General features: G+C 42.3%; 1 protein-coding gene across 2 annotated transcripts in view; it reads left to right on the forward strand.

The window, feature by feature from the left end:
• Window positions 1–19063, forward strand: part of elavl4 (ELAV like neuron-specific RNA binding protein 4) — a 71718-nt gene extending 52655 nt beyond the window's left edge. Inside the window, exons 6-9 of one of the 2 annotated variants that reach the window (XM_071920474.1) lie at window positions 115–268; window positions 9463–9688; window positions 15407–15445; window positions 18736–19063. In XM_071920474.1, coding sequence (XP_071776575.1) covers window positions 115–268; window positions 9463–9688; window positions 15407–15445; window positions 18736–19063 — 747 coding nt within the window. Of the gene's footprint in view, window positions 1–114; window positions 269–9450; window positions 9689–15406; window positions 15446–18735 lie in introns of both variants that reach the window. The other variant, XM_071920472.1, reaches the window with a different exon arrangement.
• The last annotated feature ends 2958 nt before the right edge of the window (window positions 19064–22021 follow it).

Below are 22021 nucleotides of genomic sequence, written 5' to 3' on the forward strand. Positions count from 1 at the left end.
CTCCCGTGCTATAAATGTCAGAGGAATTTAAAGCCCTCGATGGTAATGGGTAGCAAAGTGCCGGAGCCCCGATTTATTCATGCGAGCCCACAGACTTTGTTCCCTCTCCCCCAGGTGTCGTATGCGCGGCCCAGCTCAGCCTCCATCCGCGACGCCAACCTGTATGTGAGCGGCCTGCCTAAGACCATGACCCAGAAGGAGCTGGAGCAGCTCTTCTCCCAGTACGGACGCATCATCACCTCCCGCATCCTCGTCGACCAGGTCACAGGTATCCATGGGGCAGCGCCTCCTCTATCCTTACGCTCTCACAGACTGACACACATGGCATCTAGACATTTACAAGCATGTGCAGATTGATCATTTACACATTTTATACGCACAAAGTATTGTCTGTTTAATGTTTAAGTACATTTATGTAGCTCTCATTTATGAATGTCTCTGTGGTCTTTAGTGTGTGTGTGCATCTGTGAGCATGTGAGTGTGTGATGTATAGGCTCCTGCTTAATATATATGCTCGATTACACATCCTACTACATCCAAAACACAGAAATGAATCACATCAGCCCATTGTGTTGCAGCAGAACCCCTCCAGCGTGTCACTTAGATCCATTTCAGGGGTTGTGTGGGTGCCTACAGGCTGCGACCTGCTCCAGTGTTTTGTGCAATGTGTACTGATGAAGCAGAAAGGGAGCTGCATGCTGTAAGCCACACTCATTTGCCTAAGCAGAATAAATCACTGCTGGCAGTGAAGTGCACGCCTGCCTGTACACACTGAGCAGAGGAGAAGAGAGGGTGAGAAGAGAGGCGATAGGAGCGGGGAGCGGAGGGAAGGAAAAACAGACGAGAGGAGAAAAGGAGACAGAAGAGAGAGCTGAAGATGAGGAGGGAGGAGGCAGAGGAAAGGAGAAGAAAAGCAAGGAACGGAGGGCGGAGATGAGCAGAGCAGAGGAGTGGGAAGCAGAGGAAATGAGAGGAGAGAGGAAGTGAGGGGAGAGTTGTGGAAAGGGGGAAGAGCAGCGGAAGAGGGAGGTGGAAAAAAAAGAGAAGATAGGACCGGCTTTATCCTCCGCACCGCAAATATAGATGAAGTGAAGTGGGCACGTCTCCTGTCTATTTATCTGCTTTAACTAACAGACCTGTCGTACCACCACACTACTTAGCCCCCTGGGACTCTCTACACGGCAACAGAGCCACGCAGCAAACAGCAAGGCCACAGAAAACACATCTGTTCACACCACAGCCTCATGCACATCTCTCATTTTTAACTTCCCAACTCAGGCCACGGGCCATGAATAAAACAACTCTCAACACAGGCAGCAATGGTCACGGGACGGAGAGGTTCTGATGCGTTCACCATAGCTTGGGTTTAAAAGAGGCTCAATAATTCATTGTGCTACCATACTTGGCTTTGCACGCAGTCGGTTTTACAGAGGAGCGTTCTCACGAGTGTGTCCAGATAAAGCAAAGTGCTCATTGGACTGGTACACCAGTAGTGGTTCATTTCCACTGGTGAAAGAAAGAGGGGCTAAGGGAATGAAAGTGGGGGAGGGTAGAAGAGGGAGGGCGAAACAGAAAGAAAGAAATGTGGGTTTGGAGGAACTAACAGTGAGAAAAGGAGAGACTGGGGCTACAGAGAAATTTGTCAATCTTGTGGATTGAACACCACAATATTTGAGTTACGGTACATGTGTGAAAATGGTAAATGTAAATGTGCCATTTTATGAATTTAATCAGATTAGGATATCGGCTGAAATGTATTTGTTGTAGTAGAGCTTTATTAACCGCATGGAGTTATATTATGCTAGATTCTTAGAAATCACATTTAAAAAAAATTAAATGAGAGGAAAGCATGTTTTGTGCATCCATGTCTTGTCACACATGGATGGAAGTGAGTTGTGTAGGCTGCTTTCTGATGTTGCATGAATGAATCTCCCGCGCCTTACAGATTTCAGTTTACTACAGCAGCCAATCCGAAGACGTAATTTGGCCACGTGGTTCGTCGTACCCACAGCAAAATGTAGTAACAGGACTGTGAGAGAGCCTCACGCTACTGTGACTAGCGTTTTCCATTCACATTAACCAGGGAATGTACACATATACCAGATTTACCATAGGGAAATCTGTACATTTACCGGTAAATGCAAGCACTTACTATTTTCCCACATTCATAGTAACACTTGTACCATATCAGAAAAACTCAACGCTGAGAGAAAGAGGGAGAGATTAGGCAGAGAACGAGGTGAGGATGGAGGGTGACAGAAATGGGGACAGAGGAAAGGAGGCTGAAAAAGAATAACAAAGCTAATAGAATAGTTTGAGGCAATAGAAGACACTCTACCTTTCTCACTACAGCTACCATTACCACAGATACTCTTTCCTCCGCTGTAATGTGTAGAAGTAGAAGACAGGTATATCACTGAGAAGGCAGGTAGACAGTGACCCAACCATTCCCATGTGCATCAGCGCTAATAAGGTATATAAGTGGGTACAGTCTTTTATACTTAAAGCAAGAGGTGGGTATGCACCATATACCTGCTAATACCCTCGACTACACTAATGCTGTCCTGACTATTCATACATGCACACTCTCTCTTTCCTCTTCTTTCTTTTGGGACACACATACACATTCCTCACTGTGTGATTCATGCACATACACACACAGAGACAGAGAGAGAGAGAGAGAGAGAGAGAAAGGTCCTGCAAGGCTTCCCTGGAGGCTTTAGGATCAGCAGGAGAAATGTTAATGACTAATTAGATGTTAGAGTTGCTGGTGATTAAGAAACATGGAGGATTTTAGTAGGACCCTGAGAGCAGTACGCTGGCATCATCAACTCATCTTTCTCTTCTCTCTCTCTCTCTCTCTCTCTTACTGTACAGACATACGCACACAAGACACACACAGACACACACACACACCCACACTAACTGCCATTAAGAGAAATTGGCTGCAAATTAAAACTCTCCTGTGACTGCCAAAAATGTAAGTACAGAGCGAGAAAGAGAGAGAGAGAGAGAAAGAGAGAGAGAGACTGTTATTGTCTACAGAAATGGAATAGGTAGTGGAGGAGAATCATACACAGACATGCATAGAGATAGAGTGATACATAGAGATAGCTACACCGCAAAAAAAGTTGTTGAAATAGCGGATATTCTTTGGAGACCACTGACAGATGGGCTGATGATCCCCAACTCCTGTTCTACTAAAATGGGAACACGATGTCCATTTCCAAAATGACCTCCTCATCAACAGGATGCACCCTGCAGTCACTCTGCTGTTCACAAAGACAAGAAGGAACTTTCAAGAATCACAGTTAGCGTCGTTCACAGTCAGAGGCAGCTGAAACAAAATCCACTAAAGCTGCCAAATTGCCCCAGAGAGTCAGACAGCGAACACAACATCGACTTGACAAGGATATCTCTCCATCTCTTCCTCCATCCCCCTCGCCCTCCTATCCCCCTTCCTCTCTCTATCGATTCCTTCTGAATGGATAAGCATATTTTGCCTCTTTATCAGTGCAAATAGCGCAAAGCCGCATTTCTCCTCCTGCCTGTCTGCCTAACCTTCAGGGAAGGCAGCCAGGCCGTGATGTTCTGCTCTGACAGTTGGTTTAGGCTAGCATCAATGTGAAACAGATATAATACCAGAGACAGCCTTAGATCAATAGTTAGCTATTCCTAGTTCCTCAGCCAAGGCCTGTATGTGAACAGCGGTCAATACTTGCCTGATCAATGGCTGCAAATACAATCGATCGGCAGGCTTGGCTTTTACAAACCCTTTCTCTTATGTGAAACTCACTTACTGTTTAATGTTTCTCAGGCTTGACTGTGAAAAGGCAGCGGTGGGTGATGCTCACACATACACACACACACACACACACATACGCACTCACACCCACACCCACACACACAGGCACACACACACACACACACATACGGTATGGTTTCTGTTTTTTTGCGTACAGACCGTTCACATGGGTGCATGGTGTACTTGTGTATTTCAACACCACAGTATTTCCCCGTAGGAATTACCCATGCTCCATAACAGTTGGTATGTTCTCTCCTCTCCTGACTTGAATAATGGATGTTCCCATTCAGACTGACACCGCACTGAATCCCTGTTCTCCTCCCGTCCAGTAGAGTACAGAGCGGTCAAGGTAATACGAGAGGAGAGGTGCCCCCTCTAGGTGGGATGGCTGCAGCCTTGACTTGTGCCGTCCTCTCTCTCTCTCTCTCTCTCCCTTTAGTTTTTCTGCAATCTTTAGAGCACGTACTGTTTCTGTGGTCTGTGGTAGCGGACACACATGCACAGCACACAGATACACACATCGATACACACACACACACCAGACAGATGGTTGAAGCTCTGCATTGACAGAGGCTAAAGCACAGGGCACCTCCACTCTTCAAAGCTTCTTCTCTTCTTCTCTCCTCTCGCTGCTTTTTCAAACGCCATCTGTAGCCAGGCACACTAATGTTACTTAAAACAAGGACATTGCTTTTTTTCTCCCTCTGATTAAGAGGCAGCAGGAACAGGGTTTTTTTTTCTTCCCCCTGCCATATTCTAAAACTATTAGAAAAGGCGAGTTTAATCAATGTCTGATGCAGTTGGCACAATATAGCCACTTAAAAAAAGATGGAACTGCAGAGTACGCGAAAGCATTCTGAGGATTTTGTGTGTGTGTGTATGTGCCTGCTTGCGTAGATACAGTACATGCATGTAAGTGTGTGTGTATGTGTTTCATCAGCCAGCGTAGCAGCCAGGTTTCTCCCCTCTTTCCTCCTCTCTCCTGGTCTCTCGGAGGACCAGTCATTTCTCTCTGCCAGTCAGTCAGTGTTTGGGGAAATGAGAGTGGGTTTTAGAGAAAGAGAGGCTTTGTTTGGGCAGGAGCAGCAAGAATAGCACTGTTTCCTTTCATCATCATCCTTTTACCGTCACCTCCTAACATTCTCCTCTATCACCTTCTCTCCTTTTGTCCTTTCCTTCTTACTCCTTTTCCCACTCTCCCTCCCTCCCACCTTCCTTCCCCACATACACACACACACACACACACACACACGCGCTCCCTACATCCCTCAATCTCTCCCTCTCTCTCCCTCTGTTTCCCCTTCCCAGGATTGAGGTAGCGTGTTATTAGTAAGGCAGCCAATGCGCCTGTTGGTGTGTGTTAGAGAGAGATAAGCACAGGTAGAGAGAGTTACATAAGCCTCTGTTGATTACTGTGGAGGAGAGGGAGAGCGGGAGCGGAAAAGAGAGCGAGAAGAAGAGAAAGTGAGAGAGAGAGAAGGAGAGAGAGAGAGAGGGAAGGAGAGAAAGACTGACTGCTGTACCTTAGTAAGTACATTGTGCACTAATGTTGCCTGTATGGCTGGCTGGCTGTTGATAAGTAGCCTAGGCTTCTGGGGCTGGTTGAAAGGACAATCATTAGGTTGGGCTCCCTAGACTGGCAGCTCGCCTCCCCAGATTGCAAATTTGTTTTTTTTTGCTGTAATGTTTAACAAGAAAAAAATAAACCCTTCTCAAGGTTTACTACATTAATACAGCATGACAAAGTGGTAATAAGTAAACACCTGAATACCCAACACTTTGACTTTAGTGTTGGTTCAGGGAGCAGGTTTTTCATTAGCGATTGGTTGAGGAATTTCATCAGCAAGCAGTCATTCTCTTAGATAATTGTCTGGATAATAATCACAAATTAATCCTGGAAACTAAACAGGCATAGACTAGATAAAGAGACCAACACCTCCCTACCTCCTGACAACTTTAAAACACATTAAGCATAAATAGAATCACTGAGGATTACACAATAAACACAGAGATACATTCATGCGAGATACATTCAGCATTAGCAACAATGTGATAAATTATGTTGAAAAATCAAGTGCAGTGATAATCATAATGTATAAATGCAGATCAGAGCAGCGTCCTGAGACTCTCATATTCTACTGATCTACTTTCCCTACTTTTATGCCCAGCCCTCAAGAGCTTATCTCTCCCACAGTGGGTTAATAATAATAATGAGAAGAAAAAGAAGAAGAAAAAGAATTATTATAGAAAATACATTTATTTGTGTAGCACTTTTCAAAACACAGTTACTCAGCACTTTACAAGAGAGTAAGTAAAAACAAAAAAGATAAAAAATCAACAGTAAAAGCAATGAGCAAAGTAAGCGAAGCAAAAAAAAAAAAAATCAGTGAATGGTCACATCCGATCATCAAATCAATGCGCTCGGTGTTTGGATGTATCACCGACTTGACACCTCTCCATCTCTGTTAGCTCGCATTTCGCACCCCACCACCTCTCTCTCCTCCCAAGTCACATCAATCTCATTCTCCTCTCTGGTGATACTAAATAGAGTCCAGTGGGAGTGTTTCAGCGCAGCCTTGATCTGCGATTGAGGGCCTGCTTCAGTCTGCCGTGTCAGAGCCACAGTTCTTCTCTCTCTTATTCCAATCTTAAAATGAGAATCTCGAACCGGTGAATTGCATTATAGGCACAGATTCTTCGGCTCTGCTCTGCTCTGCTTTGCTCTAGTCTTCTCTACTGTAGTCTGGTCTGGTATGAATTAGTATGGCAGGAGCAACAGCAGTGTTGTTACTCCTGACCTCCAAATTCACACACACACACATGTATAGTCATATACACATACACAATGGGATACACTAGAGCGTAGACACAGACAGTATAAGGCGAAATTAGAAGTGTTACAGGCGATGGAGTCAACTGCCTCTTCACCTCTCTCACCCCCTTACAGACAGCGCTAACGTATAAACTCAAGGACAAGAGTAGCTGGTACACACTCATACAAACAAACGTGCACAAACAGGAGCACACGCACGCACGCACTCACACACACACACACGCACACTCAAAACCACAGTTGGTCATGGACGATCGCAAATGGTCATGGACATCTCTACTCCTCTCTTCACACTTCGTTCTTAATGGCACCTCTTCAAGTCATCACTGAAGTGTGTGTGTGTGTGTTTGTGTGTGTGTGTGTGTGTGTGCCTTCATCTGTATGCCAAGCATTTGTCTAGAGGCCCTCCAGCCAGAAACAGCTTCGGAGCAGCTCAAGGCCAGACAACTGAGAGGATTAACGGACGACTACAGTCCTCTCCTCTCCTCTCCTCTCCTCTCCTCTCTCTCCTCTTTCTCTCCCCTCCCCTCCTCTCCTCTCCTCATTTGTCTGGGGTGATACCAGCTAGCTGTGTGTTCCAAAAAATTGATTCTTATACAAACACGCACAGTGCCGGCTACAAAAAGCTGCCAGTTCAAATCAGCTGTCTGGCTGTAAAAATCTTGATGGGGGAAGTGAATGAGTAATGCGTTCCTCTGAGGTGCCCTTGAGCAAGGCTCTTGGAGTTGCTCAGTGCCTTACAGCAGAAGACTGTGGTGGAACTGGGCAGTTCCCAGTTATACATTTTTGTAACTGTATGTGTGAAGCAGGGTGTTGCTGCGTACATGCTCAGCAAATCTACCTGGCTAAAAAATAGATGAATAGATAAATAAATAAAAATGCCCACATCCAATTATGGTTATTGACCAGAGACCAAATAGCTATACCCAAAGCAACAGCCCGACCCTCGTTTTACCCCACACACAACACATGCATGACAACTACGGGAATAAAGAAAAAAAAAAACCTTAGGAACAATATTGGCTGTTGTTTTCACTGCGTAGATCCCATTAGGATTGTTATTTTTCTGCTTCTGACAAGCTAATTAAAATGTACAGGTACTGAGTTGGCAGGAGAGGAGGTAAGGGAGGGGAAATTGTGAAAGGCTGTCAGGGGAGAGGGAGACAGAAAGGTAAAATGAGAATAAAACAGAATAATTTAGATTGGATCGGAGTGAATGAGATCATCTAACAGGCGTCGGGGAGATGTGGTGTGAATGTCGGTTCAGGGCCGTGTGCGTGTCAGAAGGTGTGTGGTCAGGGAAGACGATGAGGCGGGCGGCTTGTTCCTTTCTGTCCACGTTGCAAAGTGGGAACTTTTAATCCAGAAGATTGATCAGAAGCTTAACCCTAACCTTAACTTCAATGGAGACCTTATGTCTGGCCCTGGCCTTCAAAGGAGGCGAAAGAAGCTTTTCATCAATCATCGATTTTCAAAAAGAGTGACTTTTGATTTTGCAGCTTGGCCACAAAGTGCTGCTGCTTGTGTATCAAGGAGGAAAAGAGGAAGAGAGGAGGAAAAGGGGGAGGTGGTCAAGGTGCTTCTCTGAATAAGAATTCGGGAGAGTGAAAACCATGAGACAAGCCAACAGGAGGTATAAAATAAGAGAGAGGGAGAGGGATGGCATGTAAGAAAATGTGGAATAACAATAAGGAGGGTTTTTTGTGTGTGAGAAAGAGACTGCACACAATGATGCTCAAACACAAAATTCCCCCTTTCTCGCTGCCTCTCTTTTATTCACTCTCACACACACACAGACATGGCTGTGTGCACACAGTATTATGTAAATAGTCTCTTCAGCAGAGTGCTGCTGTCACTGAGCGAGCATCCTCTGGGCCATCTAGGCAGCCTCATTAAAACAAGGCACAGCATCCATTAATAGATACCAGCACACACACACACACACACACACACACACACACACATATATATATATACAGTCAGTAACGCACACGGAGCATTCACAGACACCAATAAAGGACCTCCCGGGAAGCGCGTCTCTAAATGTTCCTCTCAGGTGACAGTCAAAAAATATCTCCAAGGAAACGACTCAAATGTCAACGGGAACAATGCATGAAGAGAGTGTGTGTGTGTGTGTGTGTGCCTGACTGTGACTGGAGCTAGCATGGAGGAAGAATGGACTGTGAGGCTGAAAACAGACACTGGACCAATGCCACAATACAGTCCTATATAGACAGCACAGGACTGTGTGTGTGTGTGTGTTTGAGTGTGTGTGTGTGTGTGTGTGTGTGTGTGTGTGTATCCTTTGTCTTTCTGCATATCTCCATCCTTATGTGTACACTACCAGTCAAAAGTTTGGTCACACCTGATTGAATGTACTATGTTTTTCATTATCTTCAATCCATTTGGATCTAAAAGCTTATGCTTCAATGCTTGAAATTTGTTTCTTAGACAAATATAAATAGTGAAGTTGATGCCTGTGTATGAATTTCTTTCCAGAGCCTTTGCCTTTCCATCAAAGCAAAGGGCGGTTACTTTAAAGAATCTAAAATATAAGATCGTTTTGATTTGTTTAACACGTTTTTGATCACTGCATAATTCCATTTGTGTTATTTCATAGTTTTGATGTCTTTACTATTATTCTAAAATGTGAAAAATAGTAAAAATAAAGAAAAATGCGTGTGTCCAAACTTTTGACTGGTAGTGTATGTGTAAAGCAACATAATACAGTCTCTATGACGGTATATGTTAGATCTTCCCTCTACGTCTGAACCCTGTGAAGTAAAGGGGACCCCGTCTTGTTTGTGATGTGCTGGCCCCGCAGGTGGCTCCCGGGGCGTGGGCTTCATCCGCTTTGATAAGAGGATAGAGGCTGAGGAGGCCATCAAGGGCCTGAACGGACAGAAGCCATCCGGCGCCGCTGAGCCCATCACGGTGAAGTTCGCCAACAACCCCAGCCAGAAGACCAGCCAAGCCCTGCTGTCACAGCTCTACCAGTCCCCCAACCGCCGGTACCCGGGCCCGCTCCACCACCAGGCTCAGAGGTTCAGGTGAGTAGCTGGGGGGCGGCACGGAGACCGCTGCGGGACAGCAAGTGGGGTAGAGAAGGAACAAGAAGGGGTGGGAGAGGGTTGAGGCAGTCTAGTTAAACATGGGGAGCACTGTATGTGTGTATATTATGATGGAGATGGAGGTGTGTAGTTAATGCAGGCTTTCCCAACCTTGGGTTGTGGGCCCAATGTGGGGTCTTCCGATATTAAAACGGAGTCCCTAGCAAAATTCCTAATCAAAATGAAGCCACTTTAATAATATCTGATCTAATTTGAAATGAAAAACTGGTTCCAGTGCTCAGAAGTCATTTTGAAACCAATCCTGCTTGACACTGAGTTGTCATTGACCAGCTAATAAGCACAGCTTAATTTTTCTTGTTCCAGAGAAAACATGATGAAACAACATGAAACACGGTATGTACCCTAGACATTAATTTTTTATGTATTTCAACAGCTGGGGTCACAATAAATTTCTCACTTCAGTATAGGGTCACCTGCCCAAAAGGTTGGGAACCTCCAGGTTAATGTGTTGAAGCTGGGAACAGTGGAGAGCAAGGGGGTCATACGATTTGTTTGTCTGTCTTTGGGGTTTATAGACCATGCAGCATTGTATTTTATGGTTTCATTTCCAAAGTTAATTCATATACATCTTTACTAGCAGCCTGTACAAACAGCATTCACAATGCTATAGTGTACACATAAAATCAAGAATCCTGAAAGAAACAACCGTTGTGATTGATAGTCTATTGTACTGTGATTAACATTTCACATTACATTCAAACACTTTTTTACCATGAAATGAAGTGCTGCATTACCTGGTTTATTGGTATCCTGAAATGACAAACAAGATTGTTATTTCATATGTGGAGATGAGAGGGAGATTTTAATGTCTAGTAAAAAAAAACACTTTGATGTGAGTCATCAATCTCAAACACGATAGCTATTATTCTTGGTTTATTTGACAATGAATGCATTTAATCAAGGAAACACTTCTGTTCCAAACAACAGGCCTGATTTGGAAAACATTTGCACCAAATGCAATTTACAAAGTGTTCGAACAGGGGATGTAACGCCTACACAGGGAAAGCATGAGTCATGGCAGTGTCTCTGTATCAACAATCATGCAACTTTTCTCCTCTGAACATTCATTTCGGCGTTTACTTCCCCTTTTGAACAGCAGGTGTAAGCTCTCCACCTGGTGCAGATGTCTGGTAAATCAGGCCCTGTGAGTTCTCTGTGCAGGTCCACCCAGATCAGAGAAGAACTGTTCATAAGAGACTGTGGGGTTCTGTCGTTCACAACTACGTATTTCCCTTCATTTCATCACGCTGCCATCGTGCCCACTCTTCCCAGAATACTCTCTGTGAGGCCTGAGCAAAAACATGCATTTGATTACGAATATTTGTAAATGTTTATGAAAAAATACGCTGCACTTGATTTAATTTGCCTTGTTTGTGTTTCCACCTTTAAAGCCCCAATCCTGAATTTATTTGGCCAACTTTGATGTAATGGCCAATAATTTTAGGTAATAATTTTAAACATTTCCAGTTCATAAACCCCTCATAACTCAAAAGGTCTGTCTTATTTGAATGTTTACAAGCATTCCCAAAGCAAATAAACTGTAACAGACTCATATACTGCATCAGTCCTTTGTATCAAAAGTTCAAGCAATTTAAGATTGAAAAAATGTCTTGAATCCAATGAACTGAAGACAATTCAAAGTATAAACAATGCTAGAAAAACTTAAATTAAGGATTTGGGCTTTAAGCTTATTCCAAGTGCCTGGTGAGTCAAATTAAGTGTACTTGAGGTAGCTCAAGCTATCGGATTTCAAATGCAGTTTTTTGCCCAGGTCAGTTAATCTCTACACCAAGCCATCACTAACATCATATATATGGCTGACATACATATATATGACATCCTAGCTGGTCATTTCCTATGGTCACTCACTAATGACACAAACAATCCTTTTTAGTTCCATGAGACCTAAAGATTGTCAGGGCTTATATGGTTCCTGTTTCCTCACCTGAACAAAAAATCAAGAATCATGTGATTGCATGATATTTCCCCCGATCATCTGATCCAACAAGCATATTTCAGATCTTGAGACAGAATATGTGCTTATACAATTTTCTCTCTCTTTCAATAACACTAAGCCGGTCGTGCTGTTTACTCCCCATCAAAGTCAGGGCTTGGAAGGTATTTTTCTTCTGGAGCGGCTTCCCTGGTGTGACACCTGAGCGATGTAGCGTGGCTGTGTGTCTGTGATACGCCAAGCCAATTTACAGGCTCCACAGGAGACCTGTCGCTCCTCATCACAACTCACAACCACAGGACCTTCCTCACTGTGTCCCTGTGCTCCTGCTCCCCGCTCCCTCGCCCTCCACTAAAAACTCAACACTTTATAACTTATAAATGGGCTAGATGTGCACAGTTTCTTTCTTTTCTTTTTACTCAATCCTTTAAGGGTGACACTGGAAAAGGACATTCTCTATCCTCAGATGAAAAGTACAATTCAGTCAAAACTATTCTATTGTTTGTTCTGTTTATTCCTCAAGGAGAAGAAATAAGATACAATATCTGCTATTAGCTAATGAAGTCCGTCATCTAATATCTTCTTTTCAGGATTATTATAGTTGTTTCAAGGAAAATCTTAGACTAAAAAAAGCATGAAAAACATTCAGTGAACTAAAAAAAAAAAAAAAAAATGAAACTAAATTTTCTCAAAAATTAACTGAAATAATATATAAATGAACCTCAATATTTTTCACTTTTAGTCTTTTGACCATTTATAATAAATAGTAAATCTAACTCAAACTAAAGCTGAAGGTAAATTAGATTTGAAATTAAAATGGAAATTGTAAAATTGATACTCCTTCGTCTTTCACATACTGAAAGACGATTTGTGCTAGTGCACATCCAGGTCAAACCGAGGCTAAAGGATAGACAGGGCAGAATATAATCCCATTCATGCAGTTGAAATTACATCTATCCTGTCTGACTGAGTCATGTGGTCCTGCAGTACCACAAGTTAATGTACGGTGTGCTTCTCTGGTCCCTCTCCAAGACAGCAAACATAATCCACTCAAGCACAATACACCAAGCCCTAGATCTCAGCTCGTTTCCGATTCTGTGTCGTTAACTAATGGCACTAATTAGCAAATTAGCCTTATTATATCCAGGGCAGGAGCCAATTTTAATTGAACAGATTTTTGTTTCAAAAAGGAAAAGACAAAAACGCCCATTCTTCCATTAACATGCATTGAGAGACAGCACAAAAGCCCTATTGTTTATGTCGAGCTTAGAGAGGTAGTGTGAAAAGCTGGCGGAGTGTTTGCGTGGTGAGCATGCATCAGTGTACATTTGTACATGTGTGAGAGTGTGTGTGGCTGTGTGTGCGTGCGTTCGGGAGTGTATAAACGCTTGTGTGTGTGTGGTGTGTGTGTGTGTGTCTATGGATTAGCAGCAGGTTGTTTTGTTGTGGCCCAACGGCCCGGCGGCCAGCAGATGTCTTCCTGCTCCCCGGGCCTGCAGCGCCTCTCCTCTGAGCATCCACTCCAATTGACTCATTTACCCACAAAGCAGCCTGCGTGTTCCCCTCCCACATAATGGGCTAATTACTGCTTTAATGAGTCAGTATATCCTTTTCTCCACTTTTTGCTTTGTTTGAGGGCCGCTTTTTTACTTTTTGGTAATGTTTACTGACAATGTGCTACAATGCCCTTTGGCAGCAACAAACAGAAACACTGTAAACCCAGATAAGTATAATCTGCTGAAAGTGGAGGGCAACATGTTGCCTAAAAAAAGTCATGTAAAATTCAGTCAACTCACCTACATTACTTGCTAATGTTAATGGAGTTTTGTTTTCATTCATAGTATTATTGGGTACTTAACCATAATTCGTTTTTATTTACACAATTTAGACATATAAATGATTAAATGCATCATTGTGAGATCTAAGTCTATCAAATGTGAGCCAGTGTTAAAATTCAGAAAGTGTTCCAAATTATATTTTGTCAAAGCATATTATACCCAACATCTGCAGATTTCATTTAAAATGATGCATTTGAATAATCTCTATAAAATGATAAGGATGTGATATTTTAAATGTTACAATTATTTGTGTGGCTCTGAAAGGCTGAAAGATTGCAGAAATTATTACAAATTATATCAAAAGTTAAATGTCTCACAATCCTCTATCATGCTTTTTTAAGCATAATCAAATAATAATTAATTTGCTTATATAATCAAATAAAAAACAATAAAGTTGCTTCTAAATGGAACTATAGTATAATAGTAGTATAATTAACTGGACTATTTTTTTTAGTAAAAACAATCACATTTTCAATTAGAATTTAGTAATGCTCACTTAAATGTTTTAGTGAAGATACCACTGTGTTGTGAGGAGACAAATACAGACAAAGAGAGACGGCCTCAATACCGCAGCCACGGTCAGAGAGTTTGTAGTGTTTCAAGAGGAGTGAGAAGTCATCGGCCTGCTGTTGCTCAATAAGCCGTGGCCTCTGTCCATTAGGCCAGAAGAGTTAATAAGACATGAGACAGGCCAGACCCAAGTGAGGAATGAAGGTCATTGAGTCACCAAGCAGACTGCATCCATCCACAAGGCCCACGATTTCATACAGCCCACAGGTTTCTTAAGCCCAGCGCACATACACACACACACACACACACACACACAAACTGTCTGCAGTCTACCCTGGCCAGCTGCAATGGCTGTAGCTCACAGGCTGCAATTATTATGGAACTAGGACATTTCCCAAAACCTAATCCTTTTCATTGTAGACAGTGGACACCCACTGACTAACACCCGGCCATTCCACCTGACCTGTTAACACTTAACAGGTTGATTCAAACCGCTAAGACAGACATTCACAATTTCATGGCTAGTTTGATATTCAGTTGTGTTTTTGTTGGTCCACCTCCTAGAAAACATACTTACCATCATCCCCTCTCTCGCTCACCATCGTTCAAATGCCAAACCATTACACTGACAGAACTCTGGATCAGGGTATTTACCTCATTTCCTCATTTCAGGTGCATTCTCAATTTGTTAATTGTTTAATTTAGACAACACAAATTGAAGATCATAGTTATTCAGAAGACTTCTAAATTTTCATGAACCCCCGTCTTCTAAAAGACCATTTATGTGGTGGCATAAATTGTATGGGTAGCCACATGCAATTTTCGCACATAAAATAAGGCAGTGATTTGCCGTTGCATAGCACTATGGGTAGCCTAGCATTCTAGGTATAGCCGAGTGCCATGCTATGCTGTAGCCCTGTGGCCATTAGCGCTCTGCTGTGACTGTAACACTGAACTGTGGCCAGTTCATTGCTGTAGTCTTGTACTGACACATGAATGCTAGCACCTCTGATAATGACAATGTGGCTGTAACACTGCGCTCTGGTGTTAGCTAGCACGGTGCTATGCTGCAGCCCCTGAGCAGCCTGTGGTACAGTGCAGTGGCCAACCCAGCAAGTGACTATCCTGCTGATGCTACTGTAGGTTTTTGATCAGATGACAGCAGATAGTGTTATCTGGTGGGGCTCCTCAGTGTAATGGGCCGACTATGGAGGGGTTTGTTTGTTTCTTGAGTGAGGAGGACCATGCAGTTCCTACAGGGACCTAGCATTAGTTCCATTGAGTGAGTCGACCATCTGCCCACCATTAACCCCAGAACCCTCCTTCTCTTTACAGGCTGGACAATTTGCTTAATATGGCCTATGGCGTAAAGAGGTAATTAAAAACTTCACCCAATGCCAGATGTCCATGTTGACTCAATGATTTTCAATATCCTTTTTTCTATTCATTTTTTAGTTTAAGTTTCCTTGTATTTTTGCAGTCACTTTGCGTTTGACAATTCGTTCAAGGTTAACTGCTTTTTTGGTTCCTTGATTTGTTTGGTTTTTCCTCTTCAGCTTGATTTGGTTTTGAAACCCTACCAACCACCTAAGGTGTAAAAAGCAGAAAACAATCAGCCTTTGTTTTCAGTGGTGATGAATTTGCTTTGTTTTGATTATGACAAGTGCTGGTGTTGTTTGGATTGTTTTGGATTGTTTCTGTGTATTGAATGGATTTTGTTCTCTGGTGTAAAGCTCTTGATTTCTAGGTGTGTTTTTTCTACTGGATTCAGGTTCTCCTGCCTTGCCTCTCTGCAGCTGTAGCTTCATCGTAGCTTGGGAACAGTCTCTAATTAGAAGCAAAGTTTGAATTAGTCAAACACTTTGATTCATTACGGTTTCCTCACTGCTCCATTACAATACAATATTCTGCACAACCACAACTATGTACACAATCCCTCTGTGTGATAGTTCTACAAATGTGTAAGCCATGATAAAATTATTTACTGCCATAATCTCTTTTGGCAGTACGACTTGTGATTAGTTAGTGGTTAGTTACAGGATGAGGCTGGATGAACCTGGATCCCTGCTGGAAACAGGAAATGCTGTTTCACTGCAGACAGCTCCAACTTTGCTCGGCACTGCTCTGCTCTAATTCCTTCCTTTCGCCTCCATGTTTCATTTTGCTTTCTCGCTACCATAGGTGTTACATAACCCTGAGCAGCAGCCTCTGTGGTGATAGATGTTTCATGTGCTGACGGTGGCATATTGCATGTTGCAGGCACAAGGGACACCATCTGAAGTCAGCTTACCAACTCAAACAGAAAGCAAGTTTAGTTTGAGAGAAATGCTCCTCTAAAAATGATAAGCTGTAATTTTGGCAAAGGCAGGAATTTAGAATCTAGCTACAGAATGATAGTATGATAGAGTGATGCATTGTGGGATTCATAGTTTTAACCCTTAGTGCCCCTGCTTTGTCCAGTTGAATAAACACTAGCGAAGATGATCACTCTCCAATGACTCTCGAGAGGACGAATAGATGCTATCACTAAGTCTTTACATAATCATTTTCAAAAGGTGTAAATGGTTTCTGATTCAATCCTTCTGATTACACAGCATGGCATCACATTAGGAGTGCTTCTCAATGATCTAAGGTTATCATTTTAAAAGGGAAGAGAAGAAAGGTGTTAAGAGCTGGAAATGGTTGGCTATAGAAAGGATAGAATAGATAGCTGGTCAGCTACACTGTTGCTATGCAACCCCAGGTCTCGTCTGTAACATTGGTTAGTGTTTGGTCCCGCTCTGATGGATACACTCGCATGAGCGCGCACACACATGCGCGCACGCACACACTTAAATACAGACACACACACACACAGACACACATGCACATACAGGCACACTTATTGCCATGTCCTCTGTGGCTCTGTTAGCTAGCCTCTAACTCTCACCCTCACACTCTCTCAAACCTCCTCACACACTCCAGCTTTTGCATGCAAATGACCCCAAGGTTGTTTTCGAGCCCAGCAGGAGCGGCCTGAACACAGCTGAGCACGCTAGACAAGGCCTTGACGTGACCAGGCCTGTTAAGATTCCAACTGCCTCATGCTGGAGAAAATACTAAATCCCCTCAACAGGACAGAGAAGCCATGTAGAGATACAAGAGACACAACAGGATTTGGAGCCTAGAAAGATGATGTGTTGACCAAAACAATGAGAGGTTAATTTGCTATAGTCTTGTTTAGATTCTACTTTTCTTTGCTGTATCATATTACCATTTGCTGCTGCAACGACCCAATTCCCACGCCGGGAATCATTAAAGTTTCATCTTATCTTAATCATAAGGATATACAGTATTATGATGTTTATCCCATGCTACTACTTACCACATTTGATCAAGTCAAGTGCAGGGAGCCCTCGCAGTCAATGAGTCAACAACCCTAGGCGTTTACAATTAGCATCCACAGCAACCACAATGGCCAGGAGCGTACACTGCAAGACCAAAGTCATGCAGGAAGGTCGTAGTGATTGCCGGCCATATATAGTAGTCAGAGAGAGAGGAGTGGGGGCCCAGAGCGGCTAGCGGTGCTATCGATCAGTGCCACGGGCGCTGGAATAGAACAGAACAGAACACCCTGCAGACTGCAGGAGGAGTGGGTGGAATACACTTTGTTCCTTAATGCCACTGGGCTGTAAAGTGCTTCCATTTTCCATTTAGTTTGCTCCCTCTTCCCTCCCTCCCATTCCTTAAGAAAGCAGCCTTCTCTGAGACAGCTGCAGCAAAGCGGAAATCTCAATTAAAGCACACCCAATAATGCCTATAGTCGTTTCTTGGAGAGAGGTGGCATAAGAAATGAACCTTTTTATCTCATTTACCTTTTATTTAAAAGTGGGGGTATCTTTTTTTTTTTCTCCTTTCCCTTTCCTTTAAGCGGAAAGGCAATTAAGTGAAGTCAACTGAGGATTCAAATCTCTTGCATCACAAGAAAAAGGAGAAGATTATGAGGCGAATGAGAACAGATTTAGCAGGCTGCGTGCATGGTCTTTGATGAATTTCTAGAAACGGTTTAATTCAACGACTTCCTGCAATTTAGCTCCCAAAGGAGCCACTCAAGGAGATGGAGAGAAAACCTTCCTCTGCATCTCCTTCACCAGAAATACACCCCAGCATGCAACACTGTAGTCATTCCTGTGAGGAGGCCTTTCAGTACTGAGGAGCTCAGAGAGGATTTAGTAGTGGCTACACAGACACGCATACAAACTCATACATTTAGACATAAACACACATGCACAAATATATCCACGCTTACTCATCCTAATTCAGATGAATTGGATTATTTGGCTAGGAGATGGGCTTAATTTTGGTTTGATTGGTAAATGATAGTTAGATTAATTCATTAACATATTTGAAAGAGCTAGGTACTTAATATGACTGTGGACTGTAGCATACTCTAGAGGTGAGAATCATATCAAGCTTTTGGAGATGGAGGGAGGCTGTCTTTGAGGTAAAAGCGAGGTGGAGACAGGTTTTTATCAGGTTTATGGTCATTTCATGTACAGTAGATGCAGGCATTGAGCTCCACTATATGCCTTAACCAGTTCAACTGAAACTTGCTCTGTTCTCTCTCCCCTTCTTTCTGCTCTCTCCTTCTCTGTCTGTTTTCTCCACTCTGCCTCTCCTCTCAGGTTTTCTCCCATCACCATCGACAGCATGACCAGCCTGGTTGGCATGAACATCCCGGGGCACACAGGCACCGGTTGGTGCATCTTCGTGTACAACCTGTCCCCGGACTCGGACGAGAGCGTGCTTTGGCAGCTGTTTGGGCCGTTCGGTGCCGTCAACAACGTCAAGGTGATCCGTGACTTCAACACCAACAAGTGCAAAGGCTTCGGTTTCGTCACCATGACGAACTACGACGAGGCGGCCATGGCCATCGCCAGTCTCAACGGCTACAGGTTGGGCGACCGCGTCTTGCAAGTCTCCTTCAAGACTAACAAGACACACAAGTCCTGAACTTTAACCGGTAAAACCAGTTGCCCCCCGACTTCGTCCGCTCCAAAACCACCCCCACCCTCCCACCTCCACCCGTCCCTCGCCCCCTTTAGTCACAACCTACCACTACCACCCTACTACAGCCATCCAACACAGCAAACTCAACTCCAACCGGAACACAAAGCAACCGACAAACCATCAAACAAATTGAACTAGAAATGGCTTATATTATAACTTTGGACCTATAAGCCAATGTTGCCTAAGTATTACAAAAATGAAATAATGAAAATGTCCATGAGTTTTTTGGAAGCTCCTGTGATAATGCAGGCTTCTCTTTGTTGTATATTCTTTCTGTTTGTTGTGGTTGTTAAAAATGATTTTTTCTCTTCTGTGTAAACAGTAGCAAATCCCTGTACCCCCTTATTTCAGAGAAGAGAATGTCCTTTTTAGATTGAAACCTTTTCTCTGTCTTGATTCAGGATTTGTTTTTCTTTTGTAAATCCGGATCCACTGTCGTTAGTATTATATACCTCCCTGTCGGTGAAAGGGAGGGGGCTCTTTTTTAAATTGGTGAACCATTCATTCATTTTTAGTGTGTATTAAACTCCCCCCTTATCGATTATAGACGGGATGCCACAATCCCAATAACTCTGATGCAGAAAAAAATGAATTTCTAACATTGTTTTTGTTTTGTATCGCAAACAAAACATATGTCTTTCCTCACAGGGGTTCAGGGAGATGGGGAGAGGGAGGGGATGGGTTAGCTTTCCTGATGACACGTTCAGTAATTTAAGAAAAAAAAATAACACTGTTGCCAAAGAGAAGATCTCTTTGCTTGAAAAAAAATGCGTTTAGAAAAAGATAAAAATAAAGAGAAAGAAGATCTATTTTTATAAATGATAATTAAAATAATAATTATTGAAGAATTTTTACAAGAATCTGGATTTGAAAAAAGAGAAAAATATTTTGACTGGCTAACTAGGGGGGGCCGGGGCGGGAGGGAGGGGGCGCCACCTTGTCTTGTTCGTTCTGCCGTGGTACTTTTTAGGATCAAAGGTTGTTTGTTTTTAGGGGAATCCAAGTCGGCAATGATTTTGTAGATGGAAGGTTTTGTGAAAAGGGATGCAAACTGAGGCAGGTGATCTTGGTAATTTTTCATATATGTACTAGTGCGTAATTATTCAACAGCGATACCCAAAAGGGAAGGGAGAGGGGTCTTTCCAAGGCCTAACCATCCTTATAGTCCAGAGCCCAAAGCAAGAAGACCCTTTGTCCACTTGTTTTCCTGTTTTGTCATCAGTCAATATGGGATATCAGTAAATAGATATATACACATCTATCCATTTAGAGAGCATACTATACATTATCTATATCATTTTCTTCGCTCTGCGTTTGTGAACTTACATTTGAAAAGAACTTCCTTTTAGCGATCAACAGTAGGTGCTATACTACATTATTCACATATCTTAAATATCCAAGTTTGTTGTTCTATGTGTTGTTTAAAGAAAAAAAATAATACTTCGATGTTGGCATTGACTTGAGCTGCTGTTCTTTGTTTATTTGTTTATTGTTGGCCCCAATATCTGGTGAGACTATTTCTCTGCTGAATAACCAGATAAATGAATTCGGGCCTTGTAAGAATCACTTAACAAGTTTTTTTTGTTTGGCTTGCTGACTTTTAGGTTACTTGCTGAGCGTGAAACGTTTGTCAGAATTTAATAATGATTAGCTAGTTCTGTTAGTCTAGATATTTGTTTCCTTAAAAAGGATCTATGACAACTGTGTCTTTATTTGCTGTGTACAAATAGATGATATATATATAGTCTACATTTGTTTTACAATATCTACTGTACTATCTGAGTTGTCACTGTTCTTTTGTTTGAGCTTGTCTTTTTCATATGACAACTTATTATGAAGTGGTGGTTCAGTTACTTAGAAAAACTCGTGAGGAAACTGTTCAATTGTTGTCATGTCGCTTGTGGAGAAAAAAAAAAGATTTGGATTAACTTTTAGTTAACTACCGCGGCAAAAGAATCCGAACAAAAGCTTAGAATATAACTGTATTTGTTTAGCAATTTATTTACTTATCTATTTTTGAAACTATTTATTTTTCTATTTATTTGTATTTATTATATATTTATTAATTTATTTATTTATCTGTGTATTTATGTATTTATTTGTTTCGTTGTCTGTGTATTTGCGTGATTCTGGTACAGGGAGGGGGGCGTTTCTGAGCAAAAGGGAACAAAGCGACTAGTGGAGAGGCTCTTCCAGTAGTCCACTGCACTGAGAGAACTTTTAGTACGTTTGTGCTTTGTACCAATATATCAAAATTACAATATAAAAAATCTAAAAGTCGAGAAAACTGAAAAAAATGTCCGGAGGGTTGGGGGACGCTCTTCCCTTATTACTAGAAACAGTTACTCGCTATGCATAACCTAGTTAATAGTTAAATTTGCTATTGCTTTTTTCTTGTCTTGTTAAAATGAAATCTTTAGATCTTTTTCAATAAAGTTTAGTCTTAATAGAATGTTATAAACAGTCGTTCTGGTTCAATATAACCTGTGATAAGTTTGTGTAGTTCTAAAAGCCACTCCGTCCACACCCTCCCTCCACTTACTACCGCTTTGTGATGAAACCTTATGCAAAAATGTGGGTCTGAAAGCATAGTTTTCAGTTTTCAATAAACATTTTATATAACATTCAACTCTTGGAGGCTTGGGCAGATAAATTTTAAGGAGCAAATGCCCATTGTTGTTTGAGGGTCATTCATTGCACTGGACTAAATCGGTCAAAATCACCTAAGAGTCAAAACTTATTTTTAAAAATATTCATCATGTTTTCAAATTACATACCAACAAATCTTTAAAAACGAGAAATTGTTACCATTGCACACCAACTGTAACTTACGGCAGTTGTTGCTATACTTAAAAAAAAAAAAAAAAGAACTCTGGAGGTATGAAAAGGGATTGTACCGAT

The sequence above is a fragment of the Centroberyx gerrardi genome, chromosome 9 (genome assembly GCF_048128805.1).
Source record: "Centroberyx gerrardi isolate f3 chromosome 9, fCenGer3.hap1.cur.20231027, whole genome shotgun sequence".
In the NCBI taxonomy this organism is placed as follows: domain Eukaryota; kingdom Metazoa; phylum Chordata; class Actinopteri; order Beryciformes; family Berycidae; genus Centroberyx; species Centroberyx gerrardi.